At 40.1% G+C, this 24506-nt stretch overlaps 1 protein-coding gene across 2 annotated transcripts; it reads left to right on the forward strand.

The window, feature by feature from the left end:
- Positions 1 to 2467: 2467 nt before the first annotated feature.
- On the forward strand, positions 2468 to 22948 carry baiap2l2a (BAR/IMD domain containing adaptor protein 2 like 2a). 2 transcript variants are annotated; one of them, XM_085405140.1, is made up of 14 exons: positions 2468 to 2660; positions 3037 to 3112; positions 4190 to 4276; positions 7019 to 7080; positions 7199 to 7270; positions 7875 to 7952; positions 8063 to 8206; positions 12136 to 12234; positions 15328 to 15394; positions 16589 to 16802; positions 18808 to 18873; positions 20456 to 20648; positions 21741 to 21781; positions 22156 to 22948. In XM_085405140.1, exons 1-14 carry the CDS (start codon positions 2607 to 2609, stop codon positions 22235 to 22237), a joined length of 1335 nt encoding a protein of 444 aa, XP_085261266.1. In that variant the 5' UTR covers positions 2468 to 2606; the 3' UTR covers positions 22238 to 22948. The 2 variants fall into 2 exon arrangements, with proteins under 2 accessions (XP_085261266.1, XP_085261267.1); XM_085405141.1 differs by having other exon boundaries at positions 20459 to 20648.
- Positions 22949 to 24506: the final 1558 nt, after the last annotated feature.

The following is a 24506-nucleotide window of genomic DNA, read 5'->3' on the forward strand; positions in this document are numbered from 1 at the left end:
TACAAGCATGCACAATATATTGCACACAAAACTGTATGATGTTGCCTGCAGTAATTCTTGTGGCTGTGAATGTTTTAAATGAATATTACATTATATTTTCTTTGGTTTCTTTGGATTTTTTTTGGTAAACAAAATAAAGGGTCAGCCCTGTAGCATGGTTTGTTTTTAGTCCATTGAGCTGTATTATAAAAGATGTGAGTGCATTAAGAAGGCCAGTCTGGGTAAAGCATGCTGGACTCTGCTGCTGCTGGCCAGTTAATGATAGAAATGCAGTCCTGATCTATTACGTCTATAAAAGCTTTTGTGAGACTCTGTGCCCAGCATGTCTGAGCTCAGTTTATTATCTCAGTCACCCTTGACCTTTGTGTTGTGTGCTACTGCGCTGTTAGAGCTTTAAAGTTTTTTTTTTTCTGTGATAGAAATGTTTCATTTTGCTGTTGCACTTTTTGCACAGGGTTTTATCTGAAATCTACGAAGAGATTTCTGGGTCTGTAATTTATTATAGCTTAAAAAATTAACCAAAGGTTTCACTAAGTGTTTCTGGACTCTGTGCCTGGCTTCTTCATCAGGATAAAAAATAGAAGACAATCGATGCCCTAAAATTGACTAAAGGAATACATCATTGTCCATGCAACACCCACACCTCTTTCCTGGGAGTTCATGAGGAGTTCACTGACACTCACATGTTTAAAAAACAACCTACAGGCTGACAATAATACATCCATCTGACCTGCGAGATGAATGCAGTGTGTGTTTCAGCTTGCCAGCAGGATGGTCGCGTACCAAAATGTGATAGTTGAAGTAAAGAGAGGAGTCGATAACCTTCCTCCCACACACTTGAGATGTTGATCAAATATGGCAAACAACTCTGCCCCTGTCTTTCTGAACAATAGGTGAAAAGGTTTTCAAGTTTCTTTCCTTCCTTATGCAATGATTATGTTTTATATACTTTACACTTATATACGTCTTCCATATAGTTTCACTAGATATACCCGATCAACTGCTGATTAATGCAAATATCTAATCAGCTGATCACAGGGCAGCACCTCATTGCATTTAGGCATGTAGTCATGTAAAGATGACTCGCTGAAGTTCAAACTGACCATGGTTGTTGGTGCCAGATGGGTTCATCTAACCTGCTGGGATTTTCCTACACAATCATCTCTAGGATTCACAAAGAATGCTCCAAAAAACAGAAAATGTCCAGTGGGCAGCAGTTATCTGGGTGAAAATGGCAGAAGTCACAGGAGAACGGCCAAATAACCCCTCGTTACGACCAAAGGATGCAGAAGAGTATCACACATTCAACCTTAAAGTAGATGGGCTACATTAGCAGAAGATCACATCAGGTGCCAGTTGTGTCAGCTAAGAGCAATAACCTCAGGTTGATTTTCCAATGGGCTCACTGAAATTAGAAAGTGGACGGCTGGAGAAGTGTTTTCTGATCCGAGTCTTGATTTCTGCCCTGACATTTAGATGGTAGGATCACAATTTGAGGTAAACCATCTCTGCATTCTTAGTACCAACTGAGCATTGTTAAAACCACATCCTACCAACTATGGTCCGTGCAGACACCAGAAGTATGTTTTTTCTCATGTCTGATAAGTGTTTTTTCTTTATTTTTTCATTTTTTAATGACTTTGCCAATCATTTTGTTTGTGTTGATCAGTGTTTTTAAAAGCACAAATGTGTTGAGGTCCCAGGGGACCCAATCCAAAGCATCCAATACTGCATATGGACTTTTAATAAACTGAACAATTTGTCCCCTTAATTTTTGCCATGGATACTACATTAACGTATAATTATCAAGGTGGATATGAGCACTCTGTCAATCATTTTAAAAAAGAAATATTCAGTTGACATAATAATATATTTCTTTCTTTAAATGACATTAGTTGCATAGCTAATAATGCTGCTTTGAGAAGAAACAGGTACATTCATTCATTTTCATAAACACTAAAAATAAGAATCATCAAGAAGCTTTCAACGCTTTTACATCCTACAAGGCATATACACTGCCCCCGGACCACTGCCGCTATAAAAATCAACTGGTATATGTATTAATCCAAGAAGAAAAGGAGAAAAAACTAGCGCCTGAAAAATGCTATTGTAAGAAATTGTACAATAGATAAACTATCAATACGTACCTATGAGGAAACTGTTAGCCTTGATCTGGGGCAGGAAAGGAAAATCCTTGAATTCCGAGAGAAATTGTTGGATTCATTCTGTTATATTGAAAAAATATGGTTTTATATGATAATAACAGTGTAATTTTACAGGTTATTTTAATCATTTCCAACACTTTGTGAAAGCAGATATGTACTAAAGTCTTGAATAAAACATTCACTTCAGGTAACACCCACCTGAGCACACACAAAGCATGTGTCAGTGTGTTTTATGGTTGGGCCACGTTTAATTATTTACTCCTATCTTTCTCAGGCCATACCGGTGTTGATTACCACCTCACTGAGCTGCCCTCGCTCTTCAGCTCCACACCCAATCTAACTCTCATTTCTTTCAGAGGTTGTGGGACTTTTTCAGAGAGATTTAAGGCCTGCAGACCTTCTCTGGATTCAATTCACAGTTGCACTATTCTGGATATAAACATGTCGGGAATGAATAGTGATCAGCTGCATCGCTCCACCTTGGGGATTTACTCGGTAAGAAACAGATACTTTGTGTGGGCCGCGCACTTGCATTAAACAAACTTGATTTCCTCTTGAGAGATTCTTTGGGGAACTGGGGCAAATTTTGTAACATGGAAACATTTCGTGGCTACTGAGGTGGAAAACGTGATGCCATTTTCGAATTCAACGAGCATTCGCTTTCAATTGATAGCAGCAGAGATTTGAATCTTGTGTTGCAGAGGCTCCAGTGTTGAGAGAGAGAGCGGGTGTGCTCATAAATATAAATTGAGTTCAAGATTAATTGTATTGATTCCTCTTTAAGTGGGTTTGTTACATTTTTCTGGCTATCAATACTCAAAAGAAGCTGTGGTAATTGTGCATATGTGTGTGTGTGTGCTTTTGTAAACAGAGCTTGATTAATGAGTTCAACCCAGGCCTACAGAAACTGGTTTCACTGGGGAACAGTTACATCCAAGCCTTCAAGAGTAAGTATTGAAAGAAAAGAACAAATGTATGGAAGCAAAAACAAAGAAAAAATCTGCTGCTAATTTTTTTAAATGTTATTTTGGGGAAAAATCACAAAACTATCTTTATAACTGCCATAAACTGCAGTTTGGGAGCTGCCAGGTATCTATATGAGTGCAACTCCAAAGTTCATATGCTTTGGGAATATCCTGGTGCTATTACAGCCTTAGTTATGGGTCTGTAACCAACCAACGTTGTTATGACTACATTATCAGCAGACAAACACGCTTCCACCACTATATTTGATGTGGACATAATGGAACAATGACGCTTTTGTTCAATATAGAACTATTGGATTCTTTTTAGGTGTAGCTCTATATGTTTTCTATAAGTCTTGTAAGAAAGGGAAGAGCTGATTGCAGAGCCAGGATTAAACTCTGTCTTTCAGCTACCTACATCATATTCATCACTCATCCCACTGCTGGTGCATTAATGTGAAGATCTTTAAAATGATGAAATGTAAATGATATTCATTATATTAAGTTAAATGTGTTTGTGTAGACAGCACAATTATTGTATCAAGAATTAATCAGTAATAGCAGTGGTGCATCAACAGTCCTGCAGACATAAGAACTAGATTAAGATGTGTCTCTTTGTCAGCCGCAAAGGGGGGCTGTAAACTTCTTGTGTGTGTTCAGGGCGGAGCCTGAAACTTATAACATGTCACTGAGCTCTTACCAAGACCAGGAAGTGACAAAATTAGAACTTGTTAATTTTACTGTCCCAGCGTCACTTTATAAAATGCAGACTGACAGTAATAAAGCACAATCAGTAATGTTTCACTCTTGAAATGAGCCAGTCTCACACTCTCAGACTGTTTTGCATACTTTTGTTCAACCACTCATTTGGTACATTACAGGCAGAGGACCTGGGTATATAAACGTTACATTTGAATACAAATAGGGCTGATAATTTTCCATATTCTTATATTTAGCATCTGCTTTTGAAGTGCCATATCTGGAAAATGAACTGTGCTAAAGAAAACCATCAAACGACTGTGCTGTGTGTGTGTGTGTGTTTGTGTGTATGTGTTTCAGCTCTTGCTGCGACAAGTGACGCTTACTTTAGCGCACTTTCAAAGATTGGGGAGAGAGCTTTCCACACGGCATCATCACGCTCCATAGGTATGTGAGAATCCACAGCTGATGAGTGGAAACGCAAAGACGTTTTTGCACCTCACCAGGATATGAGCAGTTTGTCTGTGATGTATTCGTGGCCATTTATTAAACACATTAAAACATGAGGACCCCAGTTTTCCCCGAGGCAGCATTTTATTGCACTCATAATTGCTGTGCATGCGTAATGTGTGCTTGTGATTAGCTTTGATGTGTGTGTTAAACATAGTGTTTGAAATTATTGAAGGCACTGCATTTCACAGCATTTGCAACAGTCAGTGCACACAAGGACTAAAAGATTTCGCTTAGACTCACCTAATATTTGCATTGGGCTCAAATCAAGTGAAGAATGTGGCAGAACTTTAAACTTTAATTTCTAATTCATAACAGCTGGATGGGTTCAAAGCTAAATTGATGTATGTTTCAGGGAGTTTTTATGTAAGTTAAGAATGTTGGCAGATGGGTGTCAGATGTCAGCGGGGGACATGAATAATAGATGAAGACAGGCTGCGGGCCGTGCTCCGTTCACTTAACTGCTTTATGTCAGCGGTATGACAGTTTAAACAGTTGGAGTTGAAGACCTTGTAGGAACTGGATCATTAGTCTACTCTTACTGTACACTGTACAATGATATAGTCTCCCTGCTGAATAAGTCGAACATTTCCAGAATGTACTGCAATGTTTCAGTAGGCTAGAAAATGATGATGGAACTGGGTTAGAGCTCTTATCAGTGTTTAGGTCCATCCCCTACCCTTCACTCCAATAAATCTTGACAGCAGGAGCTGACCTTTGAGGTTTCTCAGGAAGAAGTTGCGAAACTTTCAGGATGCTATTGCGATTACGCAGAGATTCATTAAAAAGGAAGTAGAGGTGTTGTAAGAAATCAATTCAGTATAGTAACAAGGAAGCTGTATAAAAATGTAAGTAACAGTCAAATCACTTACACTGGTCCTCAAGCCCAAGAGTCAAAAATGAAAGTTCACCAGCCATCCACACAAAGTGGTAAAGAACACTTTATAAAGCCACAAAGAGTAGAACACTAGGAAAACTGTAATATACACAACAGGGTTAGCAAGAAAATAACTTCCAGAGCTAGCAAACTACCTCATTTCAGATCATCATGTCATTTATCATTAGACAGAGATAACTAGAGTCAGCACAGAATGCAGTTTATAAATGATCTTTTTTTTTTTTTTTTTTAAATAAATCATCTTAAATATTTAAGTTTTACAGGTTTTTGCTACATAGACATTGGCTATGGCTGTTAATACTACACCAATGTAATCACGTAATAGACAAATATTTAAATGAAAGAAAAGTTCATTTTTATTTTGTACCATAGCAATTTATACTTTTACCAGTCCTGTATGTGGCCCACAATGGAAAATGAGTTTGGCTTTCCTGTAATAAGGGATAAAAGCTATCTAAACCTACCTGGCCCAAAAACTGATGAAGACTGCCCAGCCATCAGTTTGTGACCTACAGCTCAAGCACTCGGGTTTACTCGGGTTATACTGGCCTGATATTGAAATTTGTTTGATTATCTGAGAAACAGTGTACAAATTATGAGAAAAACGAACAAGGAGGTAAATACTTTTCATTGTACTGTAGCTATGTACTTTTGGAGCAGTCCATCCATCCATCCATTTGCTTCCGCTTATCCTTTTCAGGGTCGCGGGGGGCGCTGGAGCCTATCCCAGCTGTTATAGGGCGAAAGGCGGGGTACACCCTGGACAGGTCGCCAGTCTGTCGCAGGGCTAACACATAGGGACAGACAACCATTCACACTCACATTCACTTGCACATTCACACCTAGTGGCAATTTGGATTATCCAATTAACCTATCCCCACAAGCTGCATGTCTTTGGACGGTGGGAGGAAGCCGGAGTACCCGGAGGGAACCCACGCAAACACGGGGAGAACATGCAAACGCCACACAGAAAGACCCCGGCCTGATGTTGGAGTTGAACTCAGGACCTTCTTGCTGTGCGGCAACAGTGCTAACCACCGTGCCACCGTGCTGCCCTTTTGGAGCAGTCTCCTTTCATAAATACGGTTTCCTTATTGTTGTTCTGAATCACTGTTAGTACAGCCTTGAACACGTCTTTATGGATTCGCTTTGAAATAACTCTTACAGCATTTCTTTACCTGCTAATATAATGGTAGTTCCATAATTGTTAACAGTGAAAGGTGGGCCTCTGATGCTGCCAACATTTATAGTTTCAGGGTTGGCTTACTCCTTCACGAGTCTTTATTCGGCTTTACTCTAGGCTGTATTCACAAGTGGAAATTGTCCAAAATACTGTCAAAGCCATTATGTTGGTTTCTCTCCATCAGCTGTGCAACACTTTGGTCAACATCTGCTTTATTTTTAATGGACTAAGAAATACAGTTCCTTAATTTGGCTAGAGTTATCGTGTTATTACATGCACCTACATAGAGAAACATAATCTGGGTTAATAAAACAATAAAAAATTAGGCTGGAGCAACACAAAGCTGAAATCAGCCACTTGTGTAATAGTGAGTTGTGAGATCATTCAGTATCTGTGACACAAAAAGGACTTTAGAGTCATGATGGTCTGATCTTATATTAGCAACAACAGAACATGTTTTACCTGCTTATCATTACTGATAAATCTGGTTTTGAATCTGTTGATACCTGATGAGTTTGGAAGTCAAAATGCACATTATATAATTTCATGTTTTTGTTCTGTAAAGATATTATATATTTATAATCCACTCATCTTTCAGGAGATGTCCTGATTCAGGTTTCTGAGAGCCAGCGAAGACTCACCTTAGAACTGGAGGGATTAGTAAGTTACATATTAATAGACACTCATTGCTCATCATGGTGTTTGACTACGATATAATGAATATGTTCCTGGTTTTCCATGTTTTTAGGGTAACTTTATTTTCTTTGTCTCTTCTCAGTTCCGCTGGTTCAGTTTGGAGGTTCTTGACTCCATGGAAAAAAATGTCAGATTAGACAGAGATTACTTATTGGTGAGTAAGAACAAAACAGAAGGGACTGTAAGAGTATGACAGGATAGGGTAAACTGAACCTCTTATGCTTTCCCTCTTATATATGCTTACAATGGTGCTCATGCTAAACGTGGCCAAAGCTAAAAATAATGAGGTCTGTGTATGTCAAAGTGACCCAGAAGACTTCAAACTGCTCTAACAGCTCAGATTATCTTCTCTTGGATCTGTCTGATGTCAGAGGTCTGGCTGTGAACGGCGCCCAACACACCTGCTGTTCAAACCTTCTGTTTGCAATTGGCAGCCAGTCAGAAGAACGCTGGTTTCAAGCCAGGGTGGCCTAAAAAGGCAACAAACTAAACCAGCTTGTTTCACATAAAGGATGGACTGAGTGGCAGGGCTGTAACCTAGTATTTTTATTTTATTTTTTTTAAAAGGCTTATTTTGAACTGTGAATCATACAAAGTTACTCTAGTAGAGTCCAAAAAAAATTAAATAGAATAAAAAATCAAGCTGGAAATTAATATAACTTGAAAATTGTAGCTTCTACAAATAGATTTTCAACTTAATGTAAATACCTGAGCGTTTGAGATGGTTTTACACAGGTGTGATATGCATTCTCATACAGGGCAGCAGGGAAACGTATGAAATGCAACTCCGCAGCCAGGCAGCAGCTCTGGAGAGACTGAACAGGAGACCCAGCCAGGTTTGTGCGTTTCTCTCCTGTACTCTTTCAGTACACTGGAGAGAAATTCAGCACTGCTGTTTGTGTATGTGTCCTTGTACAGTTTTCTGTATCCATGTTCTGTCAATTAGGCGTATCCTCAGGGTGGTAGTGAGTATGTGGACTTCCTCAGGGAGAGCCATAACCAGGCTCTGCAGGAGGAAGAGAGAAGATACCGCTTCCTGGCAGAAAAGCACTGTGGCCTGATAGAGTCCTTCACCAAACTCATGAATAAGGTATACAACTTACTTCAAATAGCATTTGTAAGTTTAATATTTATAGCTCACTTTGGCTTACTAACTGGAGATGCTTCGCAGATGAAGTTTACTAATGAATGTCAGAGAAACATAAGATAAGATATAAGATATAATTCCCCAGAGTGAGGTCATCCTGTTTTATAACCATTTGTCAGACTTTTAAAGTTCAAGAGCAGGTTTGCTTCCTACAGCAAGCCTGGTTGCAGGTTGTGTCTTTGAACTCTGGACTCACTTTTATGATATTTGTTTCACTTTTTATGATACCGCTCTACCAACATTTCATGTTAGTTGTTCCTGTTGAGCAGATGTTGGTTGAACCGTATGCTACAACAGGAATAGATAAATAGCTACTACTGTACAAAACAGACCCTTGCAACATATTAAATATGACCTCATAACAACTAATCTTACCGTCATGTGAGAATAAGCAAGTAAGATGTGGCCACTCTGCTGTATGCCTTTATGATCAGCAGTTTGAAAGCAGCTCAAAGAGATGCTAAAATGCAGTAGATGAATAACAGAGAAAGAATCTGAGGAAAGATGCTCATGAATGATCGAAATCATGAAAGTCAGATTAAATCAGCAGATGTAATGAAGCCGGAGCTCAAAAGAGACACAGTTACTATTTAACCACAGATTATCTCATGCAATTTAATAATAGATTTGACATGACAGGAGCACAGTTATAGTTACTATTATTGCCAGGGAAAGGATCAATTACTCCCCCTGACATACTGGAGGAGACTAGTGAGAGAGGAGAGAGAGGAGCAAAGGAGAAGAAGCAAAGAGGAAAAAACACAATAGAGGGGAGCATAAAATCCACCAAAGCAGCTTAAACATGATGTGAACAAGGAGGCCCGTGGGTTTAGTGGCACCAGGGTGCTGGCAGGGGATCCTTCAGGTCCTATGAGGGTTTGGGCCATGTGGAACAGGCTCATTGCAGCTGATCAGATTTTGATCTGGAAAGTTTGTTGTTTGGATCACTTGATACCTTCCAGTAGTCCATTTTGTTCAGGAAGGTTCCTAACTGAGTGAAGTGATGCGTAAGTGTCTGTGCGGCAGACATAATAAGAAATGTTCCAATTCTCCTGGTCCCTAAGAAATAAGCTCCACTACTTCCTTTATTACCCCCTTTAGCACAGAAAACACTGGGACCATCCTTTATGAAAGGAGAGGAGAAAACACCATCCCATAAGTGACAGCATATCATGTAAATGTGAATTATAATTGTGTTTCCCATTTCAAGCCTTAACCTGCTGAACAATGTTGAAGTTTCAACAACAGTTAAATGCACAGTTGAACTCTGAACATAACACTGCTGTAAAAAATAATCTTCTTCTCATCCCGTTGTTGCCTTACACAACATTGATCTATATCAACTTTCTAAATCAAGATTATGAGCTATATTAATTGAAGTGCGTTCAAGCGTCCGTAGAATTTAGTTTGGTTTAAATGATGCTGTCTTTGTTGTCTCGCAGTACTAACCAGCATTCTACCAAGAGCAGCCCCAGACCCAATGAGGAAGCATGAGAGAGAGTTATCTGGGCCTACTAACCAAAATATTACAGTGCATAGGCGCGTGTATAGTTTCCACTCTCAGAAACCAGTGAGGCAGGTCAGATCAGTGGAGGAGTCTGAAGGATATGAGGGATAACTCTTCTGTTAGAAACCTCTTGGCACTGGGTTTGAAGTCTTGAGGACTGAGACTGAGGCGGAGAGCTGGATTTATCCAGAGGAGAGCTGCAATATTACAAACTATTACACTGTATAAAACTGAAATCTGTGTGGAACAGCTGACCTATAGGATGTGTAGAAGAATGACAAATGTTATTTACCATCAGAATTTGAGCTGCCCTGTGTTAACGAAGGTAACATTCTGAGTATTCATCTAACATAGTGACATAATCTCATTATTAGCTGCAAAAAGCTTTTGACAAACATTTCAATTTTACTCATTAAAGACTGGAGAGAAATCACTCACTGTGTGCGCACTGCTGAGAAACAGCTCTGTCAAGTTAATTTCTGATCTGCTGTGTTACAATACCAGCATTACTGACAAGCAGAAATAAGCCTCTAATTACTCAGGGTGAATTATGAGTCAAGAGTTTTAGGACAGAACAAACTTTTGAGCCATCCATCCATACCAATAACACACTTTGTCTGATAAAATTTACCCCTCTTGTTCGACATAAAGACGCGAGAAGCAACTATGACAACCACGACAGGCATTAGGCTTTGTGGTAGATTTTGTGCAATTTACAATAAATAACACACAACAAATGTGAGTAAATCACGTTTGCAAATACGTGTGTCATAATATACGTCACAGATACATCATACATACGTCACAGGCCAGCTGCCAAAAAACTCAAAAAAACAACAAAAAACAAAAATATCCACGATGTTCACAAAACTGTTAGTAAATCCAAAAGCTTTTTGTGTGAGAAGGCTTTGGGCTGCCATATAATCTTTGTAAATCTGGCCCTATATGCTCTCTCTTTAAAGTTCCAACCTTTTTGATGAAGTGTTAGTTTTCACGTCATTCTCATTTTGAAGCTTTAGGCTAAGAACAAGTTGTGGTGAAGTAAGACGTGCGTTCTGTAGTTCATATTCTGCACACTGTTGATTCAACACAGTGACCTCACATCATTTTAGGAGACAAGGGTCGTTTGGATGCTCAGCAAACTGCTCTTCTCATGTCCTGCTTCCATACGAATTCTCCTACACACCGCTTGTCATTGACCACGGTAAAAATGTCATCGAGGTCAAGGACAAGTGGTTAGAAAAGGAGATAGGAGGTACTTTTGCAACATACCCTCTTGGGCTCCTTTTTCTGTTCCTTGTGCCTGTGCACCTTACATGGTAGGCGTGGTGGATTTTCCTGTTGGGGTGTACTATGTCTGCAACATAGCTTGCATATAAAGCACAGATGTAGCGAATGTGGACCTTTGTCTTGAAGCTTTAAGTCAAACATTTCGGGCATCACCAACTTGGTTTTTAGAAAATGCAGACACTGCACAGCTATTCAGTAGCAACTAACCCAGGGGTCCCCAATCCCAGTCCACGAGGGCCGGTGTCCCTGCAGGTTTTAAATATCACCCTGGGTCAACACAGCTGAATCACATGATTAGTTCATTCCCAGGCCTCTGGAGAACTTCAAGACATGTTGAGAAGGTAATTTATCAATTTAAATCAGCTGTGATGGATCAAGGACACATCTAAAACCTGCAGGGACACCGGCCCTCATGGACTGGGATTGGGGACCCCTGAACTAACAAATCGCAGGGAATTCCCAAAAGCATTCCTGGCATTAATATCTATTTTACCAAAAATGGGGCCATGATTTACAAAATAAATATCAAGTTGTAGTAAATAAGATGTGAAATTAAATATTGAGTTCAGAGACTCAAAAGTTTTTGCTGAGTTCATAATCAGAAGTTGGGATTTTTGTTTTTTTGTTTTGTTTGTCGCTTATGCTCAAAAAGTTGGCCCCATCTGGCAGTTATTGCCTAATCGCATAAACTTTTTTCACAAACTTTTAATGCCACAGCTTTAACCTTTCCAGATGAAACAGATTTTGGTCTTGTAAACAGAAAGGCATGCTGGTGGCATATTTGTAAGGCAAGACTAATAAAACTACGTTGATTTAAACCTACATTTTGTTTTTTCAAAAGTTGTACGAATGGTATGTGTAATAGCATCACTCTGAAGACTGTGTTCAGTTTCCTCTTTTTGGCCAAATGAGTATTAAAATAAGCTGCTCTGACCTAAGCTTGCAACTGTGTTAATCCTCACTTACTAATGGGGAAAAATATTTATCTGCATGTGTGTGTGTGTGTGTGTGTGTGTGTGTGTGTGTGTGTGTGTGTGTGTGTGTGTGTGTGTGTGTTGATGATGATGTGTTGCAGAACGGGGTTACTCTCCAGCAGAAAGCTGCTGCCTGGACAGAAGAGGTTGATGCCACCAGACAACCGGAGGCCCACAGACCTTCAACTTTGGACAACATTGTGAGTTCAGAAGAAAGTGTGTCTATATCAGTGACTCACCCTAGCAACTGAATTATTTATGCAAGGTTTGGGGCCACAGTGACATATGAAACTTCCACAACTCCAAAAATATGCAGCTGTGTGGGGTATAATCCTGTCTTTGGGGTGGAAAACTGAGTGAATCTCTTTAAAGTCTATTTTGGGAAATTTAAAATTGAAAACCGCTTGAAAGTTTAAAAATTGCATTGTTGAGTAGAACTGAATTCATGAGCCACATATTAGATAAGAAATCCAATTGCGATACAACTGTGAGTTATCTCCACTGAGAAATGCATAACATCAGACCCAAGGCACGCCATTGTGGGGGAAAGCACAACATTTTTGTTACCAGAGTGCCCTCTGGTGGTTAGCATTGATTGATTTGAAATCTTCAAAATGAATCACACTTGGTGCATGAAACACAATTACAGAAAACCTTTAGAGGAGGGATAAAGTTATAAATTGAAGAATGCGGCACACATTTTTAAAGCTATCTGAATCTGAACCCTGTGTAGCATTCAAATATGTGCACATTTTTCTGTCTCTGAGTTCGGTAAAGTGATTTATTACCACCAAAGATAATTGCACAAATCAAAACCACATTGTTGTTTGTAATAACAGCTGCAATTACTATTGAAGTAAAGACCAAAGATGTCCCTGAGATAAACCCTGCTGGTCTGTTCCTCATTGGAAGGCGACATGCCAGTGAACCACCATATCCCACATATGCTTTCATAATAACAATCAGAGGATTAGCATTGATCCAGTGTTTGTTTTGGTCTGACGAGGGATTTATCCCAGTGTATCACAGAGAAAAGCCTGTGAGTCAGGTTTGACAAATTAAAAGGGAAAAAAAAGCATCTATGTGTATACTGACTTCAGAGCCACACTGTTCCCTCCATGTTTCTAAGATAAGTTGACTGGCTGCTGGCTGTAGTGTGCAATAAATCTTTTCATCTAACAGTCAGTGAGTAAAAGTGGAACTATTCCTTTAAGCTCAAATGAATCGCTGTTTCCTGGCCCGCTGGTGCAAACTAATCTGCCACAGCTGCTATCACAAGTAAACTACCTTCACAAGAAATAGTGAACACTCAACAACTGTAATTTCAAAAATGCCACAATGAATAATTTATGGGTAGTGAAGTCATTGGGACGACCGTGGCTCAGGGGGTTGGGAATCGCATCTGTAACCGGAAGGTCGCCGGTTCAATCCCTGAGCTCTCTGTCCTGGTCGTTGTGTCCTTGGGCAAGACACTTTGCCCTACTTGCCTACTGGTGTTGGCCAGAGGGGCCGATGGCGCAATATGGCAGCCTCGCTTCTGTCAGTCTGCCCCAGGGCAGCTGTGGCTACAACTGTAGCTTGCCTCCACCAGTGAGTGAATGAATAGTGGTATTGTAAAGCGCTTTGGGTCCCTTGAGAAGCGCTATATAAATCCAATCCATTATTTTTATTATTATTATAAAACAGAAATGCTATGATACTTAATTGGTTTTTTTATATCCAAAAAGAAACAAAACTGTAAAGTGTAAAATGCAAACAAAAACAGAATGCAATGATTTGTTAATCTCAGAAATTCATATTTTATTCAAAATAGAACAGAATACACATAGAAAATTTATCTCATCTTGTCAGTGCGCCCCAGGGTGGCTGTGGCTACAATGTAGCTTGCCATCACCAGTGTGTGAATGTGTGTGTGAATGGGTGGATGACTGGATGTGTAAAGCACTTTGGGGTCCTTAGGGACTAGTAAAGCGTTATATAAATACAGGCCATTTACCATTTACCATTTTAACAACAAGCAATACGTCTGGGATGGGTCGACAAAAAGCTAGAAAATGAAGTTGTACTGCGAGAAAACATCTGCAGGAACATTTTTCAGCCGATTAAGTCAACTGGCAACAGGTCAGTCACATGACTGGATATAAGAAAAACAGCATCTTATAGGGGCAGAGGTTTACCATTCTAAAAAAAAATAAATCAGTGAATTAAAAAAAATATCTGAAAATTGTGGGATAATTTCAGAATAATGTTTTTTTATTCTCTAAAGATTCTGAGAATCTGTGGGTATTTGTGTTCAAGGGTTCCCAGATTTTTACAGACTGTGATTAAAAGAAAAGAGAAAGCTAAAGTGGTAAACTCGGCTTTGTCTCAACTTTTTTTGAGGCATGTTCCTGCAATCAAATTCAAAATCTTTTTCTAAAAAATGATGCAGTTTAATCTCGCCCTGTGTTCTATTGTGAATACAACACGGGCTTCCAAATCATAATTACATTTTACACAACCTCCCAAATCTTTTGGAACTGGGTTTGTAATAAAAAAGTCCAGTATGTACAAGTGATTGGAACAAAGAACATATCGAACAAAACAAGTAAAAAAGCTCCCACAGCAGCAGAAAAGAAACCAAAAAAGAAGCAAGACAGGGACATAATATTAATGAGAACCTAGGAGAACTTAAAAAAAAAAATTTATAAAATGAACATGAACGATTCATTAAGACAGGTCAGTTATCATTTTAATTTTCGCTTTACTTCACATGGTAAAGTCTACATAAAACATCCAATTTTCAGCTCATTGCACGTGAAATGAACGGCTACCAGGCCTAAAATTTGTCATCTACATCCCCTCAAGCAATCAGATGCAAAAAATACATCATACCTCAAATCCTGTCAGTCTATGTGGGCGATGTTTCCTCTTAGGAAAATTAGTCATCTACCAATCAGAGACACAAATGGCAGAGTATTCATTTTTTATTGTGGAAGGTCAGCGTAGACTGAAACGACCCCAATTATTGCTGTCAGTATAGTTTGATTTAGAGGATTCTCAAAAACCTTTGAGAGATTAGTGATTGGACATCAGATCTATAATTTCCTTCGGGATTAATAAAGTATTCTGATTCTGACATTAATAGAAATGTTGTTTGCACCTGAAATTCCAGCAGGCTTGAGCTTATTTAGTCCACTCTTAGTTTACTCTTTCCTACAAAAACAACAGCAGTACCTCATGTTTACACGAATAGTAAAATGACAACAGATTTGAATATAGTCTCAGTCTGTGCTTGTTATATGTTCATACAGGTGGGAATGAGGGAGGAGATCAGAAGGAGCAGAGACGAGATGCCCCTCGGCAAAATACCATCAAGAGGTGAGCAGCGGATTAATAAAGAACTACAATGCTTTAAAATAGACTTAACATCAGCTTTTTAGGTGTTCAAGTGATGCATTTATGATCCATAGTGCTCTTCTACTTTCTAGCTTTTATCTATGCCTAAGCACTTTTAACCTAAGATTCACTCACACTCCAAACAATGCATCAGGGAAAGCTCTGGGTTCAGTATCTTACCCACTTTGACACACATGGTAAATGGTCTGTATCTGTATAGCGCTTTACTTGGTCCTAAGGACCCCAAAGCACTTTACACAATCATCCACCCATTCACACACACTGGTGATGGCAAGCTACAGTGTAGCCACAGCCACCCTGGGGCGCACTGACCGAGGCGAGGCTGCCGGACCCTGGTGCCACCGGGACCTCTGACCACCACCAGTAGGCAACGGGTGAAGTGTCTTGCCCAAGGACACAACGACCAAGACTGTCCAAGCCGGGGCTCGAACCGGCAACCTTCCGATTACAAGGCAAACTCCCAACTCTTGAGCCACGATCGCCCCACATGGTTGGAGAACCCACCGAAATTCTGATTATTAGACAACATGCTCTATTTCCTGAGCCACAGCCACCATGAAAAACCCATTTCAGTGATCTGATGTTTAGTTCCACTTAAAAATAAATGTGTTCCCGTCACGTTAATGCTTGTCTGTTAAATATTCACATCCCATCATGGCTATTCATCAGTGCTTATGATGCTTACAGCTACCAGATGTTTTTATCAATTTTTTTCTCTAACTGTTTATTGCCCTCTTAATAACGTTGCACATCGTGCACGTTCATGGCTCCTCATTTGTACTTTCAGTTGAAAAAAGGCTAATTATTTGGTTGCTTAGAGTAAAAATAGACGGAGTAATGATTTATCAAAATAGAACATAAACAACAGTAGCGAAATAATGTAGGTTGTAACCAGTGTTCACTGGTGGGGAAAATAACATCAGCTTATTCAGTATAATTCAATGAATTACCCCGCTGCTAAAACAAAAGCATTGTGCCTGGAGTAAGACACTTAATAATCTCCTAACCCTCTGAGTTACACACACACAAAAAAAATCTAGTCATTAATATTCTTTAATTAATAATTTCACCAGAGATTCTTCTTTGCCAAGAAAGTTTATCAGCTTAACAAACTGTTCTCTTCGTACCTTCGTGTTTCATTTGTCATTCCTCCAGCCCCGTCTCCACAGGGAAGCGTTTTTCGCTTCGGAGCAGACTCAGCAGGAGGTGGTGGTGGTGGTGGAGGACGAGTCATGAAGGCCCGGGTGGCCCACCAGCCTGTTGGCTCCAACCCCACCTTGCTGTCCTTCAATAGGGGACAGATAATTAATGTGCTGGTCCAACAGCCCAGGAACGGCTGGCTGTTTGGACGTGCCGACAACAGCCCACGGTAAAAAAAAATCGTAGTTTGTGACTGCGTGGAGACTGCATGTGTGGATGTGCAAAGTGTCCGTTCCTGTCATTTGCTTGCAGATGACATAGGCCAGTTTAATAAGAAAAAAGTAATAATTTTAGCATAGTACAAAATGAATGGGGTTATTTGTAGACATAGAGATAGTGCCTCATAAGCCCTTCTAGCCCATTTAGAAATAAGCAAAAGCAAACTCCAAACACACATTAAATCTTAATTTGTTTGCATAGCTCTGCTACATATAACTACTTACTCATCAAGATTGTCTGTAAACTACCTAGAAATCTTTTATCAGAACACACAGTGTATATATTTTGCTGTTCTACTGCTTTTTGTTATGTAAGTTCAACAAATTTGGACAGTTCTACATTCTGCGTGTTGAGAAAATGTGTAGTCCTTAGAATTCGTGCAAGCAGTAGTTGTTAAAGTTAAGAAGGGTCGTATGTCTGTGAAGGTTCTCAGTCATCCAGGTCATCGTAGTCAAAGGAGCTTGCAAAGAAAAGCGTCTGGACTTCTATAAGTTTCTTGAAGACGTTTCACCTCTCATCCGAGAAGCTTCTTCAGTTCTAAGGTCAAATGGTGGAGAGTCCCAGATATAAACCTAGTGGGAGTTTCCCCCCACAGAGGGACAAAAGGACCCCCTGATGATCCTCTAATCGCCTGAGCCAAGGTGTGAAACTGGGTGTGGGTCCCAATCAGCCAGAGTTTCGGGTGAGTTCATTGTGAAACCTGGCCCCACCTTATCGTGCGAATTCCTGAGATCAGATGGCCCAGGATGTGAGTGGGCGTTAAGGCGTCTGGGAAGGGATCTCAAAACTGGATTATAGATGGCAGAGAGTTTGTGTCGTAAACCCCTGCCTCTGTTCAAAGATGGTCGTTCACAGTGGACATACCGGTAGATGGCTTCTTTCACTCCTCTTTCAAACCATCTGTCCTCTCTGTCCAAAATGTGAACGTTGGCATCCTCGAAAGAGTGACCTTTATCCTTAAGATGCAGATGGACTGCTGAGTCTTGTCCTGTGGAGGTGGCTCTTCTGTGTTGTGCCATGCGCTTGTGAAGTGGCTGTTTGGTCTCTCCAATGTAGAGGTCTGGGCATTCCTCGCTGCACTGTACAGCATACACCACATTGTTAAGTCTGTGTTTTGGCGTTTTGTCTTTCGGGTGAACCAGTTTTTGTCTGAGCGTGTTTCTGAGTCTGAAATGCACTGGGATGTCATGCTTGGAGAAAACTCTCCTGAGTTTCTCAGATACACCGGCTACATAGGGGATGACAATGTTGTTGCGTCTGTCCTTCTTATCCTCCCTCGCTGGTGTCTGGTCTTCTTTTCTGTGCCTCTTTGCTGACTTTAAGAACGCAAAGAGGCGTTCTTAATAAGGTGGGGCCAGGTTTCACAATGAACACACCCGAAACTCTGGCTGATTGGGACCCACACCCAGTTTTACACCTTGGCTCAGGCGATTAGAGGATCATCAGGGGGTCCTTTTGTCCCTCTGTGGGGGGATACTCCCACTAGGTTTATATCTGGGACTCTCCACCATTTGACCTTAGAACTGAAGAAGCTTCTCGGATGAGAGGTGAAACGTCTTCAAGCAACTTATAGAAGTCCAGACGCTTTTCTTTGCAAGCTCCTTTGACTTAAGAAGGGTCGGTTTCACTATGCCAACATATGAATGAATAGAAAATACAGGAATAAAATATTAGACTAGAAGAAAGAAAGAAAAATGAAAAAAGTGCACTGAATGAAGCAAAGATAACAAAATTAAATATTTAGTCTGTACTTGAACACAGATGCTACCCAAAGGCAAAAGTTCCAACCTGACTGACTGGCATTAACCACACAGCTAGCATCGATAAAAACTACTAAAAGCATAACTCACTTGTACTAAAAGGCTCACAAGTCGTTACATGTTCCTATATGTGTATTTCTTTCACTTAACACGTAACAACTGTAGCTTTTACTTTCTGTCACCTTTTGATTTCAGTCAAGGATGGTTTCCAGCCTCATTTGTGGAAGCAGTGGACGATCCACCAGTGTCACCCACCCCCAGGTAATAAAGATCTCATTAAATTGACTGATCATCAGTGATCAACAGTTCTAGAGTTTTCTCTCCATTATGTTATATATAATCTGACACCACCAGCAGTCCTACAAAACAGCATGTAAAAATTACTCTAACTGGCAGAGAGCATGTGCATTATGGTAATAATGCCCAAGATCGAGTTGACTGATTTTGAAGTATTAATACTGCAGCTACTAGCATCTGCATTCTTTCAGCATGCTAGCTACACTAACAAGTTAACTCCTGCTGTCCAGACTCTGATACCCAGCCAACTTGCTTAAACTTCGAAGTAAACAACATAATTTGGGGCTAGTGGAAGTTACATTATTCAAGTGTCTCTCACTCCTACATTCAAGGTTAGACTAGCACTAATTAGCTATTTAGCATTATACAAAATCATACTTATTTGCTCCTTTCACCACTGTCTCCTTTTTTTGTCTCCTCTTCCTTGTTTTTCAGTCTCATTTCATTCCCAGAAGTATAATTCCTCTTCATATTCAGTGGGCGTGGGTGGTTTTAGTTGTTGTTAATAAGTTTGTTTAAACACAATCCTATTTGGTACTTGTAGCTGGAACGAATGAAGTTCTAGAAAGGTCTTAGGTCTGTTTCCCAGTGCCATTGCAAACTTTGGCCCTGCTGTAGTTTAAAGTATATCAGCCCTGGTGGCAAGCAGTGCCTCTTATTGTCAAATGTCACGTCATGTTGCTATAATCGGTGGTTGTTACAGAAGTGTATTGGTATATCATGACAAAAACAACGTATTGCTCAGAATGGAGGATGCTTCGCGTTTATTGCTTTTCAGTCAGTATATCTTTCCTTTCTGTAATAGTAGCAGGTAATAATGGATTTAAACTAAACCTCATGCACAATGTTTGCCTTCAAACGTGATGCAGAAAACATGATGTAGTTGCCCCAAGGCTGTCCCTATTGTTTTTGGGGCCAACATATTTAAAAGAGGGTCAGTATGAAACTTCATGGTCTGAAATAATAGGTGAACTACTTAAAATATTTGGGTGACCTATTGCTGTGGGGAAATTCAGCAGGAGCTGCTAAAGTAAAACTTTTTCAGTTAGACACACAGTCTGTCACAGCTAAATGTGAACGTTATCAACTGCACCAAAGCTAGGCCCGTGCATCTCATGTGAAAACTCAATCCATCCATCCCTCGGCTAATAAGTAAGACCTGCTTTTGTGAATAAGAGAGAGAAAGGGATCAGGTGTTGGGTATAAAAACAGAGATGCTGTATTTCTGTGGTAGTCTCAAGAGCTTAAAAAAAGGCAACTGGACTTTTTAGTAGTTGTGTTTTATACTGCAGACTTTGGGTCAAGTTCCTTGATTTAAATGTGCTACAAGCTATAAATGAAGTATACACAGCAGTCAACACAAAAATTATAAAGTCTGATAACTTATTTAACACATTTCAGTGGGCTACATCCTGAACTTACAGGACAGAAACAAAGTATCGTTGAGATACCAATACCAGGTTTTATATCAATAGGACCTAAAAAGTCCAGGTGCTTTTAAAAAAATTGTATTTCCAAACTAATTTTAATTTTTGTATAATTTCAGTAGAGCAACTCTCAGGAACAACAGCAGCATGAACAGCCTGCCCAACCATCCAAGAGTCAGCAGTCAGAGTGGGGCCGCGCCCCCTCCTCCACCACCGCCGCCACCGCAGTCACCATCTTTGAATAAACCACATTCGCAGTCTATGAATAAGGCACCACCTATGAATTCAAACATGTCTAATTCAGAAAATAAGGTATGAGAGTCAGTTATTAATAACCAGCGAGGAGAATATCAGTCAATCCTCTGTCCTATCATCTATCATCTGCAGTCTTTGTAAAAGAGATTTACGCTACAACTAGTTATCTAATTCTTCCACTGTGAATTGTACAGATCTAGTTGGGTGGTGTCATATTATACGCATGTGTAATTGCTGATAATTTATTAATGATTTCTTATTTGCCCGCTTGCAAAAATCAATCTTTCCCACAGTTGTGTACATCCTTTTCCCATAAATATGTGGTTCATTTGGTCTTAACCCAAGTTTTAAACAGAAAGTTCTAACCACCAGCCCACAGATTATTAACGATAAAGATCATTCAAAACCCACACTGGGAAAAAGTGTGGGACTCAGCGAACATGTAAAACTGCATGTGAGTGCAAAGATAATGGAGAAAATTAAGATAGGCAAGTGAGATGGAACTTCTCATGGGGTGCGATATTTGCAGACCTTTGCTACAAATGTGGCATTTGCCCATCTGTCCAGCAGGGGCACTGTGGCCAGGTGCTGTTCTCAATGACACCCCATCCTTCTTTCTGGTGGATGCAGGGAGGAAGCTCGAGCTGCTGATGTGAGCCTGGAGTTTGTGTGCATGTGTGTGTGTGTGCTCCTCGTTTGCTCCTCTTTAGCACCCTGCCGTGATCTGAAAATAATTCCAGAAATGATCTTTTCACTTTGGTGCTACTGAGATCAGAAAGTGCTCTGAATAGCATTTGCGTTTTAGGAACATGCAGAAACAATTTGAGTGCCAGGAGCTTAAAGCATATTTTCAGATTGTTTTTGCTTGCTCTCAGTTGTTGTTGTTTTTACAGTCCATCACTACTGTAATAATGTAGTTTTGCACTTTGTGTCAACTGTGGACCCACTGCGAAATGCGTGTGGGGCAACCTGACACAGGTCATCAATCAGCCCCTTTGTGGGAGGACCAAGTGAAAAAGAAAGGGCGAGAGGGTCAAGAGCTCGATCTCGCTGAGCTCCCATTAGTGCATGTGTCTTTGTAATGGTTCTCCCTATCTCATACTGTACCTTCTTCATCATGTTTTCTCTTTTTCCTTTTTTTTTCGACAGCGATCGCAAGTGAATGACTCCCGACCGCAGCTCTTCCCAAAGTAAGAATAATATAATTTCAAATTTGCTTTCAAATTGGAGGCAGGCTGTTAAAATGGAGTGCTTTTGCTTTCTCTTCTAAAAAAGCTAATGATATTTTCTTGAAGTGTATCATGAACCCGTACAATTGGAGAGCAACAGCTGAGGGCAGTGATTGAAATGGCACAGCACTGCTTCCATTAGAGTTTGAAGTGCATTCTAGTGCTGAAACCATTTTAGTTAGCAGCATTTGGAAAACCATGACTGTCCTTCTCATTTCAGGTTTTTGAGCTGATGTTTGTACAGTTTTCAAAATGTAATGCTCATTTCTCCGGTTATAACCTTCATACAACCCAACTTTTATTTTCCTCTGCCCTTATCTCCTTGTATATTGCAGGGGTACCAATCCGTTCGCCACGGTTAAGCTGAAGCCCACGTCCACCAATGACCGATCGGCTCCACGTTTATATCGAAGATGACATCGTGACCCTGAAATAAATGCTTTTATTAGGCTTAGCAGTTCGTTCTTGACCTTGGCAGTATATACTGTTAAATTCTGAGGTAAAATTGAGTCTTTTTTCCCCCCTTTGTCACACAAAATGGGACAAAGAAGAAACAAGTCTGAATAAGGACTTGAGGTGTGTATTTATGTCAGATCTTTTTAAACTTGCATTAAATGATTTGTAAAATAGTAAGAATGAATCACTGTAACACAAACCAGTGGGTGCATTGATCACAACGGGTCTTAAGTCATCATTCCTCTCCTGTGATGTTTACGTCTTTCTGCCAAGAGATGACATGCGAACGCTTTTAACTTTGTCCTTTTTGGAAATAACTAATCGCTGTCTGTGACATGTATATAATGTACAGCTGATGTTAGGAATCAGAGCCAAGACTGTGTTAATGTAAAGTGTATCTTTCATTATGTAGGATAACTCAGGGAGGGTGCTCGATGCCATGCAGCTGCTTTAATTATCTTTTTTTTATGTTTTTATATTGCACCTTCACCATCTTCCTCCACATGTTCAACATGTGATATTAAGTCCATTGCTAAATATTAATTGTACTTCAAATGTACTTTAGAAAATGATGATATAACCGCAGGCACCTAATGTAATATTTTATAAAAATAGGATGATGTGCCTGAGATGGAATGTACTGAATAATGTAATGTATTAAAGGATAATGTAATACCACCTTAATAGCATCGCATTGTTACTTTACCAAGTGTGTTTTAGTCCCGACTTCATATCTGGCCTCTGCTCCTAGCATCAGTACCTCAGTGCAATTCACCACTTCTGTCTACTTCCTCCATCTGTCATTCTGAATAGTCAGAGCGTTTTGCACATTTTAGGGCAAATGAGCATCTACTGCAGCCTGGTCACAGATGAACCCTTAATGGTTTTAAAAGTATTAACTCTCATCCTACAAAATCCACAGAGGCATACTTTTTGTCACGGGTACGTATGAGCAGCCAAATCTAGTGTTTCAGATTTTTTCTGCATTCAGTACACACTCCAGGCCTTTACAATCCATAACATTAATAGAGTCACAGTACTGTGCAAAGGTCTTGAGCCACCTGTCTTGTTACCTTGAGTCAGACTTTCTTTAAACTTGTGGTCTTGAACAGCAGTCCAGCCCTTCTGAAGGAAAGCATATATGCATACGAAAACACAACAGAACACTATTAATCATGGATTGTAGAGCAGAAGCACCGAAGAACTATTCCTGATGTCTGCTTAAAGAAAATTACAAGAAAGCTGCCTGAGGGAGATCAGGTTGTGTCTAGGGATGGGTATCGTTTAGGTTTTATCCGATACCAGTGCCAAACCGGTACCTTTGAAACGGTGCCGGTGCTTAAACGGTGCTCGAACCTGTGCTTAAAGAATGGAGAATGTTTTTATTTTTAGAAGTCTCTTTTTTTCTAGAAAAGTTAGCCTTTTCTATTGATACAACATACCTCCTTTGGTTGGAACCGGTGCTCAAACAATGGAAAACACAAACTTTGTCCTAAAACCTCTCATGTTTAGCTGTTTTTTTTGTAAAAAGATAACAATGTTAGCCTTGGGCATATATGGTATCACTCTATCAAACAAGAAGACAGCCGCATGTAACTACGACAGTGTTTGCTAGTTCACCTTACGTGCATTAATGTAATAACGTGGTTAGCCTACTCAACGTAAATTACACACGAACAAAATTAAGCTACTCGCCCAGAGAAGAGCGGCTGCTGCTGCCACCATCATCCGTTATCATTTCTGCTACACTGGCAGGGCTGGGGGCCAGGACTCTACTCTTCGGGTTCTTGGGGGATGTTGCTAACTCCGGGTCCAATAGCAGGCACCACACCCGCAGTAGATGTGCTCGTGTGAGGTCTTGCAACAAGCTATCAAATACGGTGCATTTCTCGGCTTTTAAAACAACGCTATGCGTCGCCAGGTGTTTCATTAGATTCGAGGTGTTACCTCCTTTGCACAGTATCACCTTAAAGCACTTGTGGCAGGCTGCTGAGTTTGCATCTTTTGCTGTGAAGTACAGCAAGATTTTGACCGCTTCGCCTTGGGCATTTTTAATCTGTAGCTCTGCTCTAAAAGAACGTACCTGGGCCCGCCTACTATCCTTGAAAAGGTAAAATGATTGGCTAGAATCCAACGTGTATGACATCTCAGGGGAAAAAAAGCACCGAAATGTGCTTTTTGGTCTGGTTACTACCATTTATGTCAGAACCGGTGCCATTACCGGTACCCA

This window comes from Rhamphochromis longiceps, linkage group LG4, assembly GCF_057381845.1.
Source record: "Rhamphochromis longiceps isolate RC_006_pf linkage group LG4, R_longiceps_female_GT1.1, whole genome shotgun sequence".
Classification (NCBI taxonomy): domain Eukaryota; kingdom Metazoa; phylum Chordata; class Actinopteri; order Cichliformes; family Cichlidae; genus Rhamphochromis; species Rhamphochromis longiceps.

Bases quoted from the DNA above. Each gene is read 5' to 3' on its own strand.
- baiap2l2a (XM_085405140.1), top strand. From the start codon at position 2,607: ATGTCGGGAATGAATAGTGATCAGCTGCATCGCTCCACCTTGGGGATT. The intron at 7,953-8,062 runs GTTTGTGCGTTT...TCTGTCAATTAG, and splicing joins TGAACAGGAGACCCAGCCAG to GCGTATCCTCAGGGTGGTAG. The intron at 8,207-12,135 runs GTATACAACTTA...GATGTGTTGCAG, and splicing joins TCACCAAACTCATGAATAAG to AACGGGGTTACTCTCCAGCA.